The sequence below is a fragment of the Marmota flaviventris genome, chromosome 8 (assembly GCF_047511675.1).
Source record: "Marmota flaviventris isolate mMarFla1 chromosome 8, mMarFla1.hap1, whole genome shotgun sequence".
Lineage (NCBI taxonomy): Eukaryota > Metazoa > Chordata > Mammalia > Rodentia > Sciuridae > Marmota > Marmota flaviventris.
In genome coordinates, this window is record NC_092505.1 from 107,803,933 (window position 1) to 107,820,235 (window position 16,303).

The window sequence follows — 16,303 nt, forward strand, 5'->3', positions numbered from 1 at the left end:
AAAACTTAAGGCAAAGCCCCCAAATTTTCATAACATACATAGAAGCCTGTTTCCTAGACTCTAAAATAAGAGTGTTGGCTGAGAAATTTCTCAGTTTTTCCTTGTATTCCATCCCGATCCCCCAGGGCACTCACAGCAGTGCAGATTCACCTCCCTGGGGTGCCTTCTGTCATCAGCACTATCTGCTATCCGCTCATTTAGAACCATTAGTATCTTTAACCTTGTAAGCAGAGGTGTGATTTAACTTTCCAGGCCTCTCTGGCTATTCCCTATCCCCCTTCATCTAATAGTAAATACACAGGAGCAGACACCCAGGGGACAGGCCCCAGGAGATGGGTGGAGCAGCAGGTGCTAGCTGACCTTACTGTTCTTCCTTCCTGCAGCATGTCTCTCCTGAGTCAACAGCCATTCCTCTCGCTGGTCCTCACCTGTCTCAAGGGACAGGATGAGCAACGAGAAGGTCTGCTAACGTCCCTCCAGAATCAAGTGAACCAGGTAAAGGACCGCATGGTGTCCAGCAGGCAGGCAGCTCCCAGCAGATTCCAGTGCTGAGCTTACAGAAGGGCACAGCAGGCTTCCATTCAAGGCCAGGCAGTGCCCTGTCTCCTACCTGTTATCCTGGTCTCCGCAGGGGTAACAGACCTGTCATATTAATCATGCATAGCATAAATGTGTATAGATGGAGAAATCGAATGGCCTACACCCGGGGAGGCACAGTGACTGACACTCCTGCTCTGCCTCCCAGAAGCAGTCCACTCCTCAGGTGGGGCTGCCCCACCCAGCAGGGTCTCCAACTGAGCTCCATAGGCTCAGGAACTGTTTTACTGGCCTGCGAGAGCCGGGTTGATGCCAGCCAAGTGCACAAGAAAGTCACTTGTAAGCTGGAGGCCTGTTTGTTCCTTCACAAAAGTTTTGGGTTTTTTTTCCCACTCCCCTAGTTCTTCTGGGCAGCTTGGGGCACTTGTGTTCTGTGTACTACATGGAGGTCAGAAACCTCAGTGCAAGGAATCAAGTCAAGTGAGTGGGAAGAAGAAGCCAAGGGTGTGAGATGGCCCGTCCCTGTGCAGAGCCGGTGGCCCCTTCCTGTAGCACTGTGCCTGTGGACACCGTGCCTTTTCCCTAGGGATACTGGAAGGACATGGACGAGGGCATGGTCTCACGTGTTTCTCTGGTCATCTCTCCCTTGCTGGATAGGATGCTTTTAAAATGCAAAGCACTTACTATCCCTGTGTCTAAGATGCTCCCATGTTTCTTTTTATACCTTGAATAAAAATCCAGTCTGGGCTAATTAGACCCCCTAACAATTTGTAGATTGCTCTCTTCCGCCTGCTTCCTACCAGTTACCGCCTTGCTCAGCTTGCAGGGCCACATTGGCATGTTTCCTTCTGTTCTCCTGCTTCCCAAGCAAAAACACCTGCTCTCCCCTTTAGCTGGAAGGATTCCCTCTAGGTGCCAGCCTGGCCTGCTTCTCCCTCCCTTCAGGTGTTAGTTTAGAGAGGCCGTGGCGATTGCCCTCTGAAAATAGGGCCTCTGTCCTTACCATCCCTGCCCTGCCTCGCCCTGCCTCAGGCCACTTGATATACTTGTTTTGATTCATGCTGCTGCTATACTGTGAGCCCTGTGAGAACCTGTGTCCCTAAGCCCTGCACCCGGCATTCAGCCTGAGGGGCCCGAGCCTCCTAGAGAAGTTTGGGAAACACTTTGCCCATGGCATGTGCTGGTGGGACATCTGCTGGGAGGGTACTTCCACTTGTGGCTCTCTGCGGCCATGCTGGGTTTGTTAGCTAGTCAGCCTGCTGTCTGGGCCTGGGTGTGGTCACTGTGGCCTGCCTTTCCTCAGTGAACTTTCCTGTCCTCAGCACTGGCCTGAGTCAGCGAGGAAATGAAGAAGCAGCTCACTTTCTAAATTGAAATGCTGCTCAGCTGATTGATGTCCACAGTTTTCAGAATAGTCTGTTGTTCATCAAGGAATTAGTGTTCCTGAAGATAGCAAGCCTCCTTTTCAATAAGATCAACATAATACATTTGTTAGGGTTAATAAATGTGTTAAGCTTGAACTTGATGGCCTTCTGATGCCTTTTCCAAGACCTAGAGGCAGTACATGCAACTAGATAAGATTTACTTCCCCACCTTGAAAGGCAAATAAACAAAGCAATGACCAGGTTTCTGTGTGCACCGAGGAAAAGGGGCAGAGCTGAAATGTCATGCAACATTCCTTGTTAAAGCGGAAGTTGTTTTTGGCTGTCTGGGAAAGGTTTAGTTTTACTTTAAATATGAAAAAGATTCAGTTTTAACAGAGATAAAGTTTTTATTTTTCCTTTTTTTCTTTTTTGGGTCTTAGATTTTAAGTAACTGGAAGGAAGAAAGGTACCAGGATGACATCAAGGCTCGGCAGATGATGCACGAAGCTCTGCAGCTGCGCCTGAACTTGGTAAGGGGTGTTTCTAGTGTGCCCTCTTTGCTCATGGATGTTTGTGACCATGGCTCCAGTGCTCACCTGTGTCCACGAGCAGAGCCTAAATATAATCAAGACCTCAGAACTTTCCCATCTCTCTAGCCTTCTCTTCTCCTGGCTCTCCTTCCTGTCTGTGTTGAGTTCCAGACAGCAGAAGGTATTTTAAGAATGATTCATCCTCTCTGTCCCCACCCCATCCAGCCCACCTCCCTTCTGCTTCAGCTTGTACTGTGATTGGTTCTCAGAGGACTCAATTTTGAAATGAGCACTGGCTCTTGTGATACTTCTTTAAGAACCTTAAAGTCCTTCAACTCAGCATCGTGGGAGACCTCCTGTTAGATTTGTTAAGAAGACCTGCCTCACAGGGTGCTGTATGGAAACGTGGGCTTCCTCCCACACAGTGCATTCCTTTGCATGTCTCTTTTCCCTGGAGAGTGGCTTGCCTGATGTTTGGGTGGTTGTTTTTAATTTAATCCTCACACACAGGACCTGGCAGGTCTTGGGCCAATCCCCTGTTCGTCATTACATCTGTGTAGTGGGCATTTCCAAGCGGTCCTGGTCTCAGGTTCAGATTAAGTAGGGACAGAACAGCACCAAGATGCCAATAATTGGATTAGAGAGTTTTGATTATATTTAGGTTTAATTCAACTACAATTGCATCATAAAATTGAATATCATGAAAGACTAGGAAGAAAACTAACTGTATAGGTACCACACTTAAATATTACCCTTTTCATATTTCAATGACCAAACTGTGTAAAGAACCCAGTAGTAGTGATAGTCACAAAGCTATTGAGAAAGAAGTTAGAGCAATCTGTCCTCCATAAAGTAGAGCATCTCCCCTTCTGGCCACATGAAGTGAGGGCTAGTGGTCTTCTCTCACGCTGTGTTTGCATGCCAGGTGGGAGGGATGTTCGACACAGTGCAGAGGAGTACCCAGTGGACGGCAGAATGGGCCCTCCTGCTGCTGCAGATCATCACCTCAGGAACCGTGGACATGCACACCAACAAGTACGTTTTGCACCCTTAACATGTGTTCTGTCGTGTGCGTGCCTGGCATTTGGATAGTCTGGCCTTGATAGACTGACAAATGCTGCTACATCTTATTGATTCAGGTGTCATTAAAAATTGTGCCATCAGTAGAAGTGCCCAGTTAATTAAGTATATTTTAGTTGTGCTTTATGATGAAAACAGTTGTTCTCCTTCCCCTTTAGTGAATTATTCACAACAGTCCTTGACATGCTGGGTGTTTTGATCAATGGGACATTAGCCTCTGACCTATCAAGTGCATCCCCAGGAGGCTCAGAAGAGAACAAACGTGCATATATGAATTTAGTAAAGAAGTTAAAAGTAAGTTTGTGATTGGCTTATGTTATAAATTGTTTATTATCTGGTGCATTTTATTTTATTTTTACTACTGGTTAATTTAAATATTTATTGCATTCAAATTAATTTAATGTATTTGCTGTTTATGTCACTTCAGCTCACCAATACCCCAAACTTTACAAGCATCCAAAAGATTGTTTTTAAATTAAATATTAAAACACGTGTAATTTTTTAAGAGACATTAAACATACATTATGAAATACATAACCAAAATGCCAGCATTGAACCTAGGATAAATCCAAGCTCAGACTTGTGCATGTAGTTCAAAAATAAGCATCTGTGTTGATATTTGTAAATCCACTCACTTGACTAACCACTGACACATCATTTGAAGCAAACTGTAAATAAATAGCACAACAAGGAAAGTATATCTTATCCGCTGATCTTAAAATAGCCAATAAATAAATAAGTGGTGGTTACCTTGTGGTCTGTCCCTGGACCCCAAGTGCTCGGCGCCAGCTCCTGTCCTCTAGTTGCAGATGGCACCCTGAATTTTGTCACTTCAGCACTGTGATGTTTGTTGTGTAACAACAACTGCATATGTGTAGGCTATTTTCTACTTAAATAGAAGAAATGAAACAGGCCAGCCTGACTTGATCCTGTTCCCCAGACCACGTTCAGGGTTCAAGAACACGCTGACTTCAAAAAGGGAAATGCTCCAGGGGGAGCTTCCTCCTCGTCAACTTTTGCCTTCACGGTCGTTTCTGAGTTTCTGGCCCACTTCCCTTTCTCACTTTCTTTTTCCTTTCTTTCTTTCTTCCTTCCTTCCTTTCTTTCTTTTTCCTTTCAGAAAGAGCTGGGAGACAAGCGGTCAGAGAGCATTGACAAAGTTCGGCAGTTGCTGCCTCTGCCGAAGCAGACGTGTGACATCATCACCTGTGAGCCCATGGGCTCCTTGATCGACACCAAGGGGAACAAAATCGCTGGATTCGACTCAATAGATAAAAAACAGGCAAGAGTAAATGTTTTTCCTGTGCACGGTGCAGCTTTTCACAGAAGCCAGATATGTCGTCTTATGTTTCTAGAGGGTGTACACACACCTCAGTTTTGCAGTTTCTTGTTTTTGTTGTTGTTTTTTTGAGGCACACTCTTGTCATCTCAATGCAATGGTCATTGGCATCATAATGCAAACAGATCTTTGAAGACCTTAATTTATAAGGTTTACCTGGATTTAAGGAACTTTCTGAAATCTACCAAGTGAAAACTAAGTAAAAGCTTAGTGTCAAAAACCAGCAAAGTTTTTATCTTACTGCAGAATGCAAGAAGAGTGGGTTTAGAAAAGATGATATTTATTGATAAACATTTTCATGCACTATAAGTAAGCTCTTTTGAGCAGAATTATTTCAATATATGATATTTCATATTCTTACGAAACAATATTAACTAAGCACTTGCTTTCTATAAGAGATTAAGCAGGTTTGCTGCGTGTAAGAAGAGTGGTCACTCAGTGAACACTGAGCAACCACAGATTTTCCACAGTCACAGAGATAAAAGCAGAACTGTGCCCTCAAGCAGAAGTAGGTAGACAATTAACAGTGAGATTGTGGGTCGTGGTGCTGAGAGTGTATTAGGTGGTCTGGGGAAAGGCCTTCAGACGCAGATCTGGGCGGTGGTCAGAGCAGGCTCCCTGGTGTAGTTGACACGTGGGTCGTTTTGAAGGAGGGAGGGAAGAATGTGGGGCTGGCAGACAAAAAGATCTTGAGGAGATGTGGAGAGTGTGTCTTCTTGGGACAGGGTGTTCTGCTGTCACGCAGACTCACCTGAGCACCCAGCACCAAGTGTGGCCATGGAGAGAGAGAAGGCTGGGCTGTGATCCTGTTGAATTTGGGCTCCCTGGTGGAGAGACAGCCGGAGCCCCCTTGGACGTGTGCTGTTTATGCCCAGACAGATAGTAGGAAACAGGTGGTTATTTTACAGGTGGTGATTGAGCCCTGTCACCCACGTAAGAGCAAGTGTACCTAAGCATTACATCCTGTGGAATGACCCGATAGTTATTGGGGCGGCTGTTTTGAGAGAAAATGTGTTCAAGTTGGTATATGAGAGAAAGTAGTAAGAAACATCAGCAGTTCACATCAGAAGAAAGAACATTTTATTTTCAGAATAGCAGTCCTCTTCTAGAGCATCAGAGACTCGCTGGGACTGGAAGGCCGGGCATGCTCCATGTCCCGCTCTGTCACAGGACCGCTTTATCAGGCCTGGTTTGTTAAGTGCGTGGAGGGGCCGCATATTGAGTTAAGTGCTCTGTGGTTTGCATTGAAGTTAATCTGAACCCAGTTAGAAGTGATTGTATCTTGACCCTTAAATTTTGTGTTATTTTAAAAATAATAAATAGATGTTGGAGATTTAGAACTGGCTATAATTTAGTGAGAAAGATTACTTTTCAATATATTTTAGAACTTTATCTACTTGTTTTGCTAAAGCAAACTAAATGAAAAATGCTGTTTTATAGTAAAATACACTAGATGATGTGGTTTTGCCTGAACAGAGTGTCATGTGGTGTAAGGAACTGTGGACCCATGTGAGTCCTGAGCTCTGGCCACTGCCCTTCGGTGACTTGGCCGAGCTACCCTGTCTGCTGTGACCTGGGCTTCTCCAAAGCCCACGGCCAGCCTGGTGCTCTCTGGGCCACCATGCTAGCAAGCCTGGCTTGTGGATCGGGGGATCTGAGGGCCGTTTCACAGAGCATTGTTTTACCCTAGGGCCTCCAGGTCTCTGCCAAGCAGAAGGTGTCCCCGTGGGACTTATTTGAGGGCCAGAAGAACCCCGCTCCTCTGTCCTGGGCCTGGTTTGGGACCGTCCGTGTGGACCGGAAAGTGATCAAGTACGAGGAACAGCACCACTTGCTGCTGTACCACACACACCCCACACCCAAGCCCCGGAGCTACTACCTCGAACCGCTGCCCCTGCCTCCTGAGGAGGAGGAGGAGGAGCCCGCCTCACCCGTCTCTCAGGAGCCAGAAAGGAAGTCAGCCGAGCTGTCAGATCAGGGGAAAACTGCAACAGAGGAAGAGAAGAAGAGCAGGGGCAGGAAGCGCAAGACGAAATCCAGCTCCAGGGGGGATGTGAGTGGGAAGGGAGGGCTGGATCCTTAGCCTGCAGGTTGGGCCGATAAAGGACGGAGGACAGTGGATGCAGGGCAGGGCAGGTGGATGGAGGGCGGGCGGATGGATGCAGGGTGGTGGATGCTGGCCAGGCCGCACCCCAGAGACATCAGTGTCAGCTGACAGGACCTCATCCTCCAGGCCTGCATGCTAACTGAAGGGCGGGGATGATGGCCATGGACCGCAGAGTTGAAGCTTTGTGATTTTTCCCTCCTCCACTTTTAACAACCTTGTTGTATTTTAGGCTTCTGTCTTGAATGCTATTGGGCTACTATTTCAGTGCCTCCTTAGGTTTGAAATTTTAATATTTTGACATTATAAAATACCACCTTCAAATATTTTTATTACAAGATATGTTTAAAGTATTTATTGTATTTTGGGTGGTTGATATCGTCAGCATATTAACCAAAAGCTCCATGATTTCCCCTAGATACAGTCGCACCCAGCATGGCCATTAAGCTATTCCTGGGGTATCGCCTTTATTGCAGGACTGGGCCCTCCTGCCTACTCCACTTGTTCACCATCTTTCATATTTCATAAAAGATGAAGTAATCCTAATTTAAAATAGTTTATCCCCTCACTTCCCTGTTGGTATTCCTTACCAACAGCAATATTTTCTTTCAAACATCAGAGATGTATCAGACAATAATTTGGAAATGATTCTATAGAATGTGAGATGTAACCTTTAAAATATCTTCCACTCAAGTCACTTGGAAAATAGTTGAGAGAATTTGAATATTTTTCTCTAAAATTCAAGGATGTTCTTGCTGCATGACGTAAGAAACATTCATGGAGAATCACTGTAGTTCACCTATGTCAAAACCAGGCTGGCCAACAGCTCGGTGGTCATCATTGTTCTACAAATGGCGGCCCTCTTCTGGGGCTGCTCGAATGCCAGTGCCCCTCCTAGATGCTCTTCCTGTCAATATTGCTTAGTCTGAGCATTTGTTTAATGTGCTGCAGGTGGAGCCTCCCCTGTGGGGCCCTCCCAGCTTGCACATGCACAGGGGTAGACTTCTGCCCTTTTCCGCCTCTTGTTCCCCAAGGGACTCTGGTCAGGTCCTCTCCTGCTGACCTCCCGGAGCCACCTGCTCCCTAGGAGACATGTATTTTTGACACTGAGATTTCTACTGTCCCTCACCCCTTAGGGCTAGATTAGGGAAGAGTGGGGAGTGGAGACGCTCTGGTGCGAGCCTGTGCACCACTGTGAGGGACCTCAGGGGATGAGGTGAGCAGGTAAGAGACTGTCCAGCAGGAGCTGTTCTGAATCGTGGGCCTCTCTCCCCTGAACCCAGGAATCCAGAAGGCTTCAGGAGATGTAGCCTCGAGGACGCGTTGTCAGTTGTGGGCCTCGTTCAGTGTGGGAGATGGGGTGCGCTTTCAGCATTTTGCTTTTTGGTTTGTTTTGTTCTTGGGGTGCTTGGGATCGAAACAGGGTCTTGCATGTGCTAGGCAAGCACTCCACAATGGGGCTGCACCCCCAGCCCCACTTTCAGTATTTGAAAAAGTAGTTCAAAAGAGATCATTTCTGCGTCTGCCCACTGTAAGGCAAGTACTTTTTATTTGACTTTATTTCATGTTGTTGGTGCTGGGGTCAAACCCAGGCCTGGTGCGTGCTAGCAGGTAGTCTCCTACGAAGCTGCATTGCCAGCCAGCTATGCAGAGGAGTGTTTTGAGAACAGCCTTCTTGCTTTTCATCTGCCCTTTTATTAAAATAGCTTTGTACACTGGGGCGGGAGACATTTCAAATACCAAATAGGGGCTGGGGCTGGGGCTCAGTGGCAGAGCGCCAGCCTAGGATGTGTGAGGCACTGGGTTTGATTTTCAGCACCACATATAAATAAATAAATAAATAAATATGCCAAACAGGAAGAATTTGCATTAATTTGCTATGTGTTGTACAGAGGTGAACTTTCTGCTTTGTCTTTCCATTGAAGGAATATCCACAGAGCAGCGTGTACCGAGTGCCTCCCAACTACTCACCCATTTCCTCCCAAATGATGCACCATCCACAGTACACCTTGTGGGGTTACAACCTCATGGGCCAGACCCAGCAGCCCGGCTTCTTCCTTCAGAACCAGGCTCTCACTCCAGGTACGTGGGAGGAGGGCACAGTTGGATCTGTCCAAGATGAGAAATAGTTTGGGGTCCTTGCTGCTTTTAACACGAAACTGCCACAAAGCTCATGAATTGCAAGAAGTGAGTGAGTAATTGACATTCCCTCCACTCAAAATGTGTTCTTCTAAACGAAGGTTCCAGCTCAGTGTGCTGGCTCACAGCAGTGGCCCCCGCTACTCAGGAGGCTGAGGTGTGGGGATCACTTGAGCCTCAAGGTCAAGCCAGCTCAAGCAACTTAGTGAGATCCCATCTCAAAAATGAAGGAGTAGATAAACAAAATTAATATTTCAATTATGAGTATATGTGCCGATTTTAGAATTTCTTCCAGTGTTAGAATAAAATCACCATTAATTAAAGTCTAAACTATGAGATAATGTTGATTAAAGTTCTGTGTTGTGAAATTTACATTTAATCAGATATCATTTAGAAGACTAGACAGTATCATAGTGTCTTTTGTCTTCTAATATGAAGTTTAAATCATATCATGAATCAACTTGGAAATTTGGTTCAGCAGGTACATTTTAGATACAACAAGGAAAACTACCGTATCTATTATGAATGTTCTGGCTTGTAGCATTGTTTTCCATTTGAGCCTAATTAGATTTTATAATCCAAGGGAAGATTTTTTTTTTTTAAATAAAAACATTCTCTTAATTAGAAATCAGTTCAATTTGAAGGACAAAAATGCCTATAATCTTTTACACCATTAAGTAAAGTTTGTCATGCACACAAGTACATGGGTAAATTTTAGAGTCAATGTCATGTATATGTGGCCCTGTCAGGGTCCTGGCAGAGCAGGATGTGGCACCTTGGGCCCTTGTGCTGGCTCTGCCACTGTGCTCTGCGTCCAAAGTCTGTGTGGGTGAGGCTGTCAGTGCCAGCTGCCCTGTTGGAAATGCCAGCCACGCTGTCCTTGCACTGTGCACCCCACTCCTTCCTGCTCCGCCAGAGCCTCAGCTCTTCTCGTGTTTTGCTTTATTCTGTTACCTTCCCGCCTTGTGGAGTCGAGGGTTTCCCCCATTACAGTCACCACAGTGTCCCCAGGGAGTGAGAGCCGCCATGGCCTCTGAAAAGCAGACTGTTGGTGGGCCCAGTGGTATACGCCTGCAGTCACACTGCCTAGGGGATGAGGCAGGAGGGTCCCTTGAACCCAAGACTTCAAGGCCAGTCTGGGCAATGTGGTGAGACCCATCTCAAAAAATGAATAAAATAAATAAAAGGCCATTGAGTGAATGAATGTAGACTGCAATGATCACAGAGTAATCAAACTAGACATAGTAATAAATTTGGAAAGCAGGTTACAGCTTAATAATCCTAAGGTCTGTGTCATCTTTTCAGCCATTTTAAGCTTGTTAGGTGTTGAAGAAAAACACCAGGCTGTCTGCACCGAAGGTCAACCTGTGTATGGCCACGCGTCCTTTCCCTGGCATATCACTAAACGGTGTGTGGGTTGAAGACCTTTAGCCATAGGCTTGTGTAAGGAAGCAGTTTTGAAGAAGAATCATTTCTGAGGATATAATGAATTGGTTTTTGTATAAGAAAAGAGCCTTGCGACTTGTAGCCGTGTACGCACAGCACGATGCCACTCACGTGGTTTTAGGGCCAGGCATCTCTGCCCCATGTACACACACTGCTACCTGCCTCCCCTCTGTCCGTCTTGTGTAGCTGTCAGCACGGGCACAGTATGCTGAAATGCCAGGGAGTAATGGACACTCAATTCTCAATTCAGAATATGTTCAGTAGGAGGTGAGGCGATGGGCGCAGAGTCTTTAACATAACAGGTTTTCCATGTGAACCCTCTTGGAATATTTGTTTCCATCAAACAAATTGCTCATTAGAAATTATGTCATCTATCTTTACTCAGAACTTTCCTTTCATATACATCAAAGAATATAGACTACATTCAGGGGAGGAAGGATTGGCATTCATTGTAAAGCCAGAAAACGTTGAAAAAAATTTTTTGATTCATTCTTGCATTTGACAGGTTATATATGCAGATGTGCTCAGGATTCCTTTGATTTCTTAGGCAGCAGATCATTGTGCCCAATTTATTGGGTTTTCAGCTTTCAGAAAAGAAATGTTTTGTCTTTATGTTCATGTTATTTAAAATGTCAGAATATTTGAAGTTTTTATTTTCATGCCTTTGTTCTACAAAACAAGTATTCTTATTTTGCCCATAGTGAAAAGGAGCTTAAGCAACATGAGCTTCAAATATGTTTAAAATTTATAAAAGGTTTGTATGCCTAGCTCAGGGTAGTGGCCAAAATATACTCAGGATGTGTTTCATGCAGATAATTTGTTCTGAGGGCCTCAGGTAAGTTAAACCCACACAGTTCTGGAATTATGCCAGATCCTCCTTGTTTCAGGCCTTTCGATTTGTAACCAAAGTGCAGCCTCTGTTAAGGTATTGTGATTATAGCTCTGTCACTCTCCCCATCTTCTGGGAATGATGCCGCTCAACAAATCTTCAACATTTGCAGCATGGAGGTCAATACCTTATTTTCCATTTTGCTCTTAAACCGAGGCTGAGAGGATGAAGTCTCTGCGTGTTGTCAAGATAAAGAAGAGCAGTTGCGATTGCCTACTTAGAAAGCCCTTCCTTTGGTTGCCTTGTAGGTGGCTCCAGGTTGGACCCTGCAGGCTCCTTTGTCCCAACCAATACCAAGCAAGCTTTGTCCAACATGCTGCAGCGGCGCTCGGGGGCCATGATGCAGCCCCCCGCCCTCCACGCCATCACCTCGCAGCAGCAGCTGATCCAGATGAAGCTTCTGCAGCAGCAGCAGCAGCAGAGGCTCCTTAGGCAGGCCCAGGCCCGGCCCTTCCAGCAGGTACGTCCAGGCCCACAGCGCAGTGCCCTGCGTGCTGTTCCCGCCTCTGGCCGGGGTGAGGTCAGCCTTGCGGCTCATGTTCCTCAAGCGCATGTCCCATATACACGTGAGCATGCAGGTCTCTCTCCTTTATAGAGCATATGAGTCATTTTCCTCCTCTAAATTTTATTATCATTGATCAAAGAAGGTTGATTAACAGCATGTCTCAAAATAAAAAGAAGCACAATGACATTCTAGTTAATTAAAGGAAGGCGCCTTTTGCCCTAGGGGGTCCCTGCCCAGCATTCCTGCCCTGCTACAGCTCCTGTCAGCTCCTCTGTCCCATGTCAGTGTTAGATCAGTTACTTCCAGATTGTCTTTCTGCAGCTGGGGGTTGCTTAGGCTTCTGGTCTTGACTTTTTGGTTTTTGTTAATCCTTAATAAGGTCCATAGCAGAATAGCAGACTGTGAATAAGTGACAAATGGCACTCAGTGTGTGGGGACATTTAATTCTCGATTCATATATCTATTCTTATGCCCTTTTAATAAACAGTGTTTGATCAGTGAAAGTTGCACAATACTTAGAGTAGATTCAGGAAATCTATGAATCCATACAAATGTATTTAAGTAAAAACAGTGAGATGAGATAGCGACTCTTTTCTAGTGTCCACAAACTTGTTTATTTCCTGGAGTTTCTGACCTGGGTGTGCAGTTTGGATAAGACCTCATCCTGATGGAGCACGTGCTGTCTGCCCAAACATAGCCAAGCACGGTGTTAGCTGTCCTGGTTCCACGGCACCCCGTGACCATTTAGGTAGCTTTGCAATCCTCAGATGGACTCACCATCCAAAGATGTGCCCTGCATCAAGAAAAAAATCATAGAATTTTTGAAACAGCAAGAAATTTGAATGCTTTATTTAGAATTTATCTTTTGAGTAATTTCCTAAACATATCTCCATTGTGTAACTCAGGGCACTTCTACGTTTGGGCCACTTAGTGATTTGGGGGATGGAGGTGGCAAGATTAGTTATTCATTCTAAGAAATGATCCATAGTTACCTGAGTTACAAGAGGGACCAGGGAGAGGAGGCCAATTGACGTGGGAGGATGTGGGAAGGCATCGTTGCTTGTGGTCTCTCTCTGATCTCCAGGGACTGGCATAACCCCTGGATGTCAGGCAAGGTGGGCCTGAGCTGCTTCTTACATAAATCCTGAGTCTTGATTAAAATGTCTCAAAAACCATTGTTTTGCTGAAATAATCAACCTGTTTGGAGCTATTTAAAACATCATTGGGTCTTTAGCTCTTCTTGGGGATGTGCAAAAGTAGTTATGAAATTCCTTCAAATCTTTATTGAGATGGATAAAAAAATTGCTAGAGGTTGATAAACCATTGCAGTATAGAGGGTTTAGCTCCCTTTTAGAGCAGTCAAGCCTAAGCAAAATCTGCCCTGTTTATTTCTCCATGGCACCTTGTTATCACAAGCTATTCTCTTTATTTATAGCCCACTTTCCAGCTATTCCTGCTGAATTCAGCTTTGAATCACCAAAAAGGGCTCTGGGCAATGGATTAGAGCCACTAAGCTGTTCACGGGTGGACATGCCTGTTCTCAGAAGCTCCTATAGCTTCCTATAGCGGTGACAAACGATTCCACATTAAGCCAACATTTTCAAAGAGGTTTAATAGAATAAATTCTATGTGGTTAAAAGACATCTGTGCCCATGTGGATAATGCTAGCTTGTAACCAGTGCCTTGGCTGCTGCCCTTCCTCCCTCAGCTTCCTCAGGGACACAGGCCTCCTTCACTCTCTACATGCACCATCCAGGGCTCGGCTGAGCATGCAAAAATAGGGGAGTCTACAGCTGTCCATGCAGTTCTTACTGGTGTGTGTGTGTGTGTGTGTGTGTGTGCACGTGCATGCTGCCATAATGTTAGGGTTTTTTTTTTTCTTTTCATCTTTAAAATTTTTTTTTTAAATTTACCTTTTAAGGTCATTTTTTTTTCAAGTGGTAAATGCTTGCCTTTGTGATAGTGGCTGTACAATAGTCATCAACTCTTCTCCCTTTAAATTCTTCTTCTTTTAGTTTTGTTTTTGTAGTCATCATTTCCCCTCACTCTCATCTTTCATGATTGAAACTCACCTTGAAGTCTCCGAGCTTCCACCAGCTGCCACGCCTGGTTTTTCTCTCCCGTCTTCAAGTGCTGGGTAACTGAGGAACATGACATCCTCAGGAAGAGAGCCACACACACCGTGGGAAACAGGGATCCTGCAAGAGGGACAGAGATTTGAATGTGGTGTTTCCCCAGGTCTGTACACAGGAGGCTCTGCAGAGATTTCAACAGTAGATGACGCACGGCAGTTCATATGCCTGGAAGCTGGCTAAATACAGTTTTGCAGAAGGAAAACCTTCTCCTGGTAGTGATCCTCTTAAATCGGTCATAGAGCAGAATTACACAGTTGTTAGAGTTTGTGGTGCTGAGCACAGTTTTCTTATTCCAGAGGTCCTTTTCCCTAATTGTAGCAAACACGTTGAGATGTTTATTCATCTTACTCTTCACAGCTGATCTTGGCATTTCTACAGGTGCTTTCCCAGCCTGAGTGGCCCCAGGCCCTGGTGGGGGCTGCTTTCTCGTTTTTTAGTGGCCCCACTGGTCACCTACTTTTGTTACAAGGTCGAGCCTTGGGCTTGTTTGTACTGTGTCATCCCTTCATCCACTGAGCACAGGAGATAAAGGTCTGAGATGCTCATCAAATGCAAGCATGCAGGATTTGAGCAGCTGTTTTCAGAAGCCCAGAGCTGCTGGATAACTTGAGTCCCTAGCATTATGACTATTATCTACATGCTCACTCCTCTCAGCTGGCCCTCTGAGTGCTTCCAGAAGAGCTGACCCCTACAGGGACCTCTGCTCCTGTTGTTTCAAAATCAGATGCAGCAGAGGAGACTTAAACTTCTGAATTCTGGACATGTCTCAGTCCTTACAGGACCCCTTAGCCTCTTCCCACCCCACAGAGAGGTTGCAGAACCCAGCCCCCTTGTGCCGGTCCACGATGAAGCTAGAATACCATCATAAACTAACCCTCTAGTTCCTTCTGCTACACAGACTAGGTGTGAGGGTCAGGCAGTCCTGTAATTTTCTGGTATGTACCATCTTCTATTTCCTCAGGAATGTCTGGAGATGTTGTTTTAGGGTCTAGTCAAATTATTTGAGCTAATAATCATTATTACAATTGAGTGTGTCTTCTTACAGCTGTGTGGTCTGAGCGCAGCACAAAGATGTTTTGACAAGGAAACCTGTTTTCCTTCTTCCTGGTTACAGTCTTCGTCCAGGAAGTGAGTGGCCTCCCTTCTTTCTCACTGTCTCTTACCTAGAAGGAATGTCCTGGTGACCACACTGTGTCCTAGCCTCGTCTATAAACTAGAGCGCATTAATGCTTCTTCATAGGGCGGCTGTGAAACCAGTGAAGGGTGCAGGTAGCAGCTCTTACAACAGTGGCCAATCACACAGTTGTCATAAGTCTCAGAGAGTGTTAGCTGCTGGACATGCTGTTTTGATTGTGGTTTATGATTTATTATGGTTTATTATGATCATGGTTTTCTTATTTGAAATTCTTATCCCATAAAAGTAATCTTTTTTCCTTAAATGTGTTAAGCATGAAAAAGGCACATCAGATGCTTTTCTTGCATTGTTACATTAATTGTCTCTAATGAGACTGACTTGGCAATCCTTTGCTCGGTGACTTAGTAGAACAAACTGCTAGATAAAAGCGGTGTTGTCTGCTTTTCCTGGTAATCATGTCAGCTTACTGGGGTCTGTGTTTTTAGTTTCACTGTTTAATTCCGTGTTCTAAGCCTAGATGGGGACATTCCCATTTCAGAGTTACAGCAGTGTCTGTGGAGCCCTCACAGAGTGTGGCACACTGCTCCAGGTGCTTTCCCATCACCCAGTCGCATACTAGGTGCTTTCCTTCTGACTGCACGAACTTCCTCCCCGAGGAAAGGGACTCTGTTGTAGAGCCGTGAGTTGTGCTGTTGCTTTATCCCAACTTCTCTTTCAGTGCTTAAAAACATTTTGCCATTGTTTGTAGTAATCAACGCCAGTTTGTTTCATTTTAAGAATCCAGAGGATGGCAGGCAAAACATATGTCTATCTTTTAAATGGAGAGGAATTTGGAAGAAAGCAGTGGATTTAGGTCTAAGGTAGTGAATCCTGAGGAATTGATGACCAAGACCCAGGTGCAGCTCGTGGTAACTGGTAAGCAGATCAGGTGGTCAGCCACCGGCAGATCTCAGCTTCTTTGTGCCCACATTAGGGAGGGGCTAGGTAATTTACAGAGGGCAGGCTGGCTAGCTCAGCTTCCCACAGCCCGCAGCCCCTGGGCTAGAGTGAATCTGGGACTTTCCCATGACCCAGGCCCCAGGGACTTGAGCAGCCCCTGC

General features: G+C 45.4%; 2 protein-coding genes across 4 annotated transcripts in view; one reads left to right on the top strand and one right to left on the bottom strand.

Moving 5' to 3' along the window:
- The window catches only part of P2ry12 (purinergic receptor P2Y12), a 42,282-nt gene extending 37,939 nt beyond the window's left edge, over positions 1-4,343 (bottom strand). The window contains exon 1 of one of the 2 annotated variants that reach the window (XM_027934059.3): positions 4,262-4,343. The gene's annotated coding sequence lies outside the window, so the exon portion shown is untranslated. The remainder of the gene's footprint in view (positions 1-4,261) is intronic. The other variant, XM_071615523.1, reaches the window with a different exon arrangement.
- Positions 1-16,303, top strand: part of Med12l (mediator complex subunit 12L) — a 263,138-nt gene that overhangs the window by 226,428 nt on the left and 20,407 nt on the right. For both annotated transcript variants that reach the window (XM_027934055.2, XM_027934056.2), the window contains 8 exons: positions 384-495; positions 2,342-2,431; positions 3,357-3,466; positions 3,670-3,805; positions 4,632-4,793; positions 6,541-6,903; positions 8,880-9,036; positions 11,677-11,888. In XM_027934055.2, the coding sequence (XP_027789856.2) occupies positions 384-495; positions 2,342-2,431; positions 3,357-3,466; positions 3,670-3,805; positions 4,632-4,793; positions 6,541-6,903; positions 8,880-9,036; positions 11,677-11,888 (1,342 nt within the window). The remainder of the gene's footprint in view (positions 1-383; positions 496-2,341; positions 2,432-3,356; positions 3,467-3,669; positions 3,806-4,631; positions 4,794-6,540; positions 6,904-8,879; positions 9,037-11,676; positions 11,889-16,303) is intronic.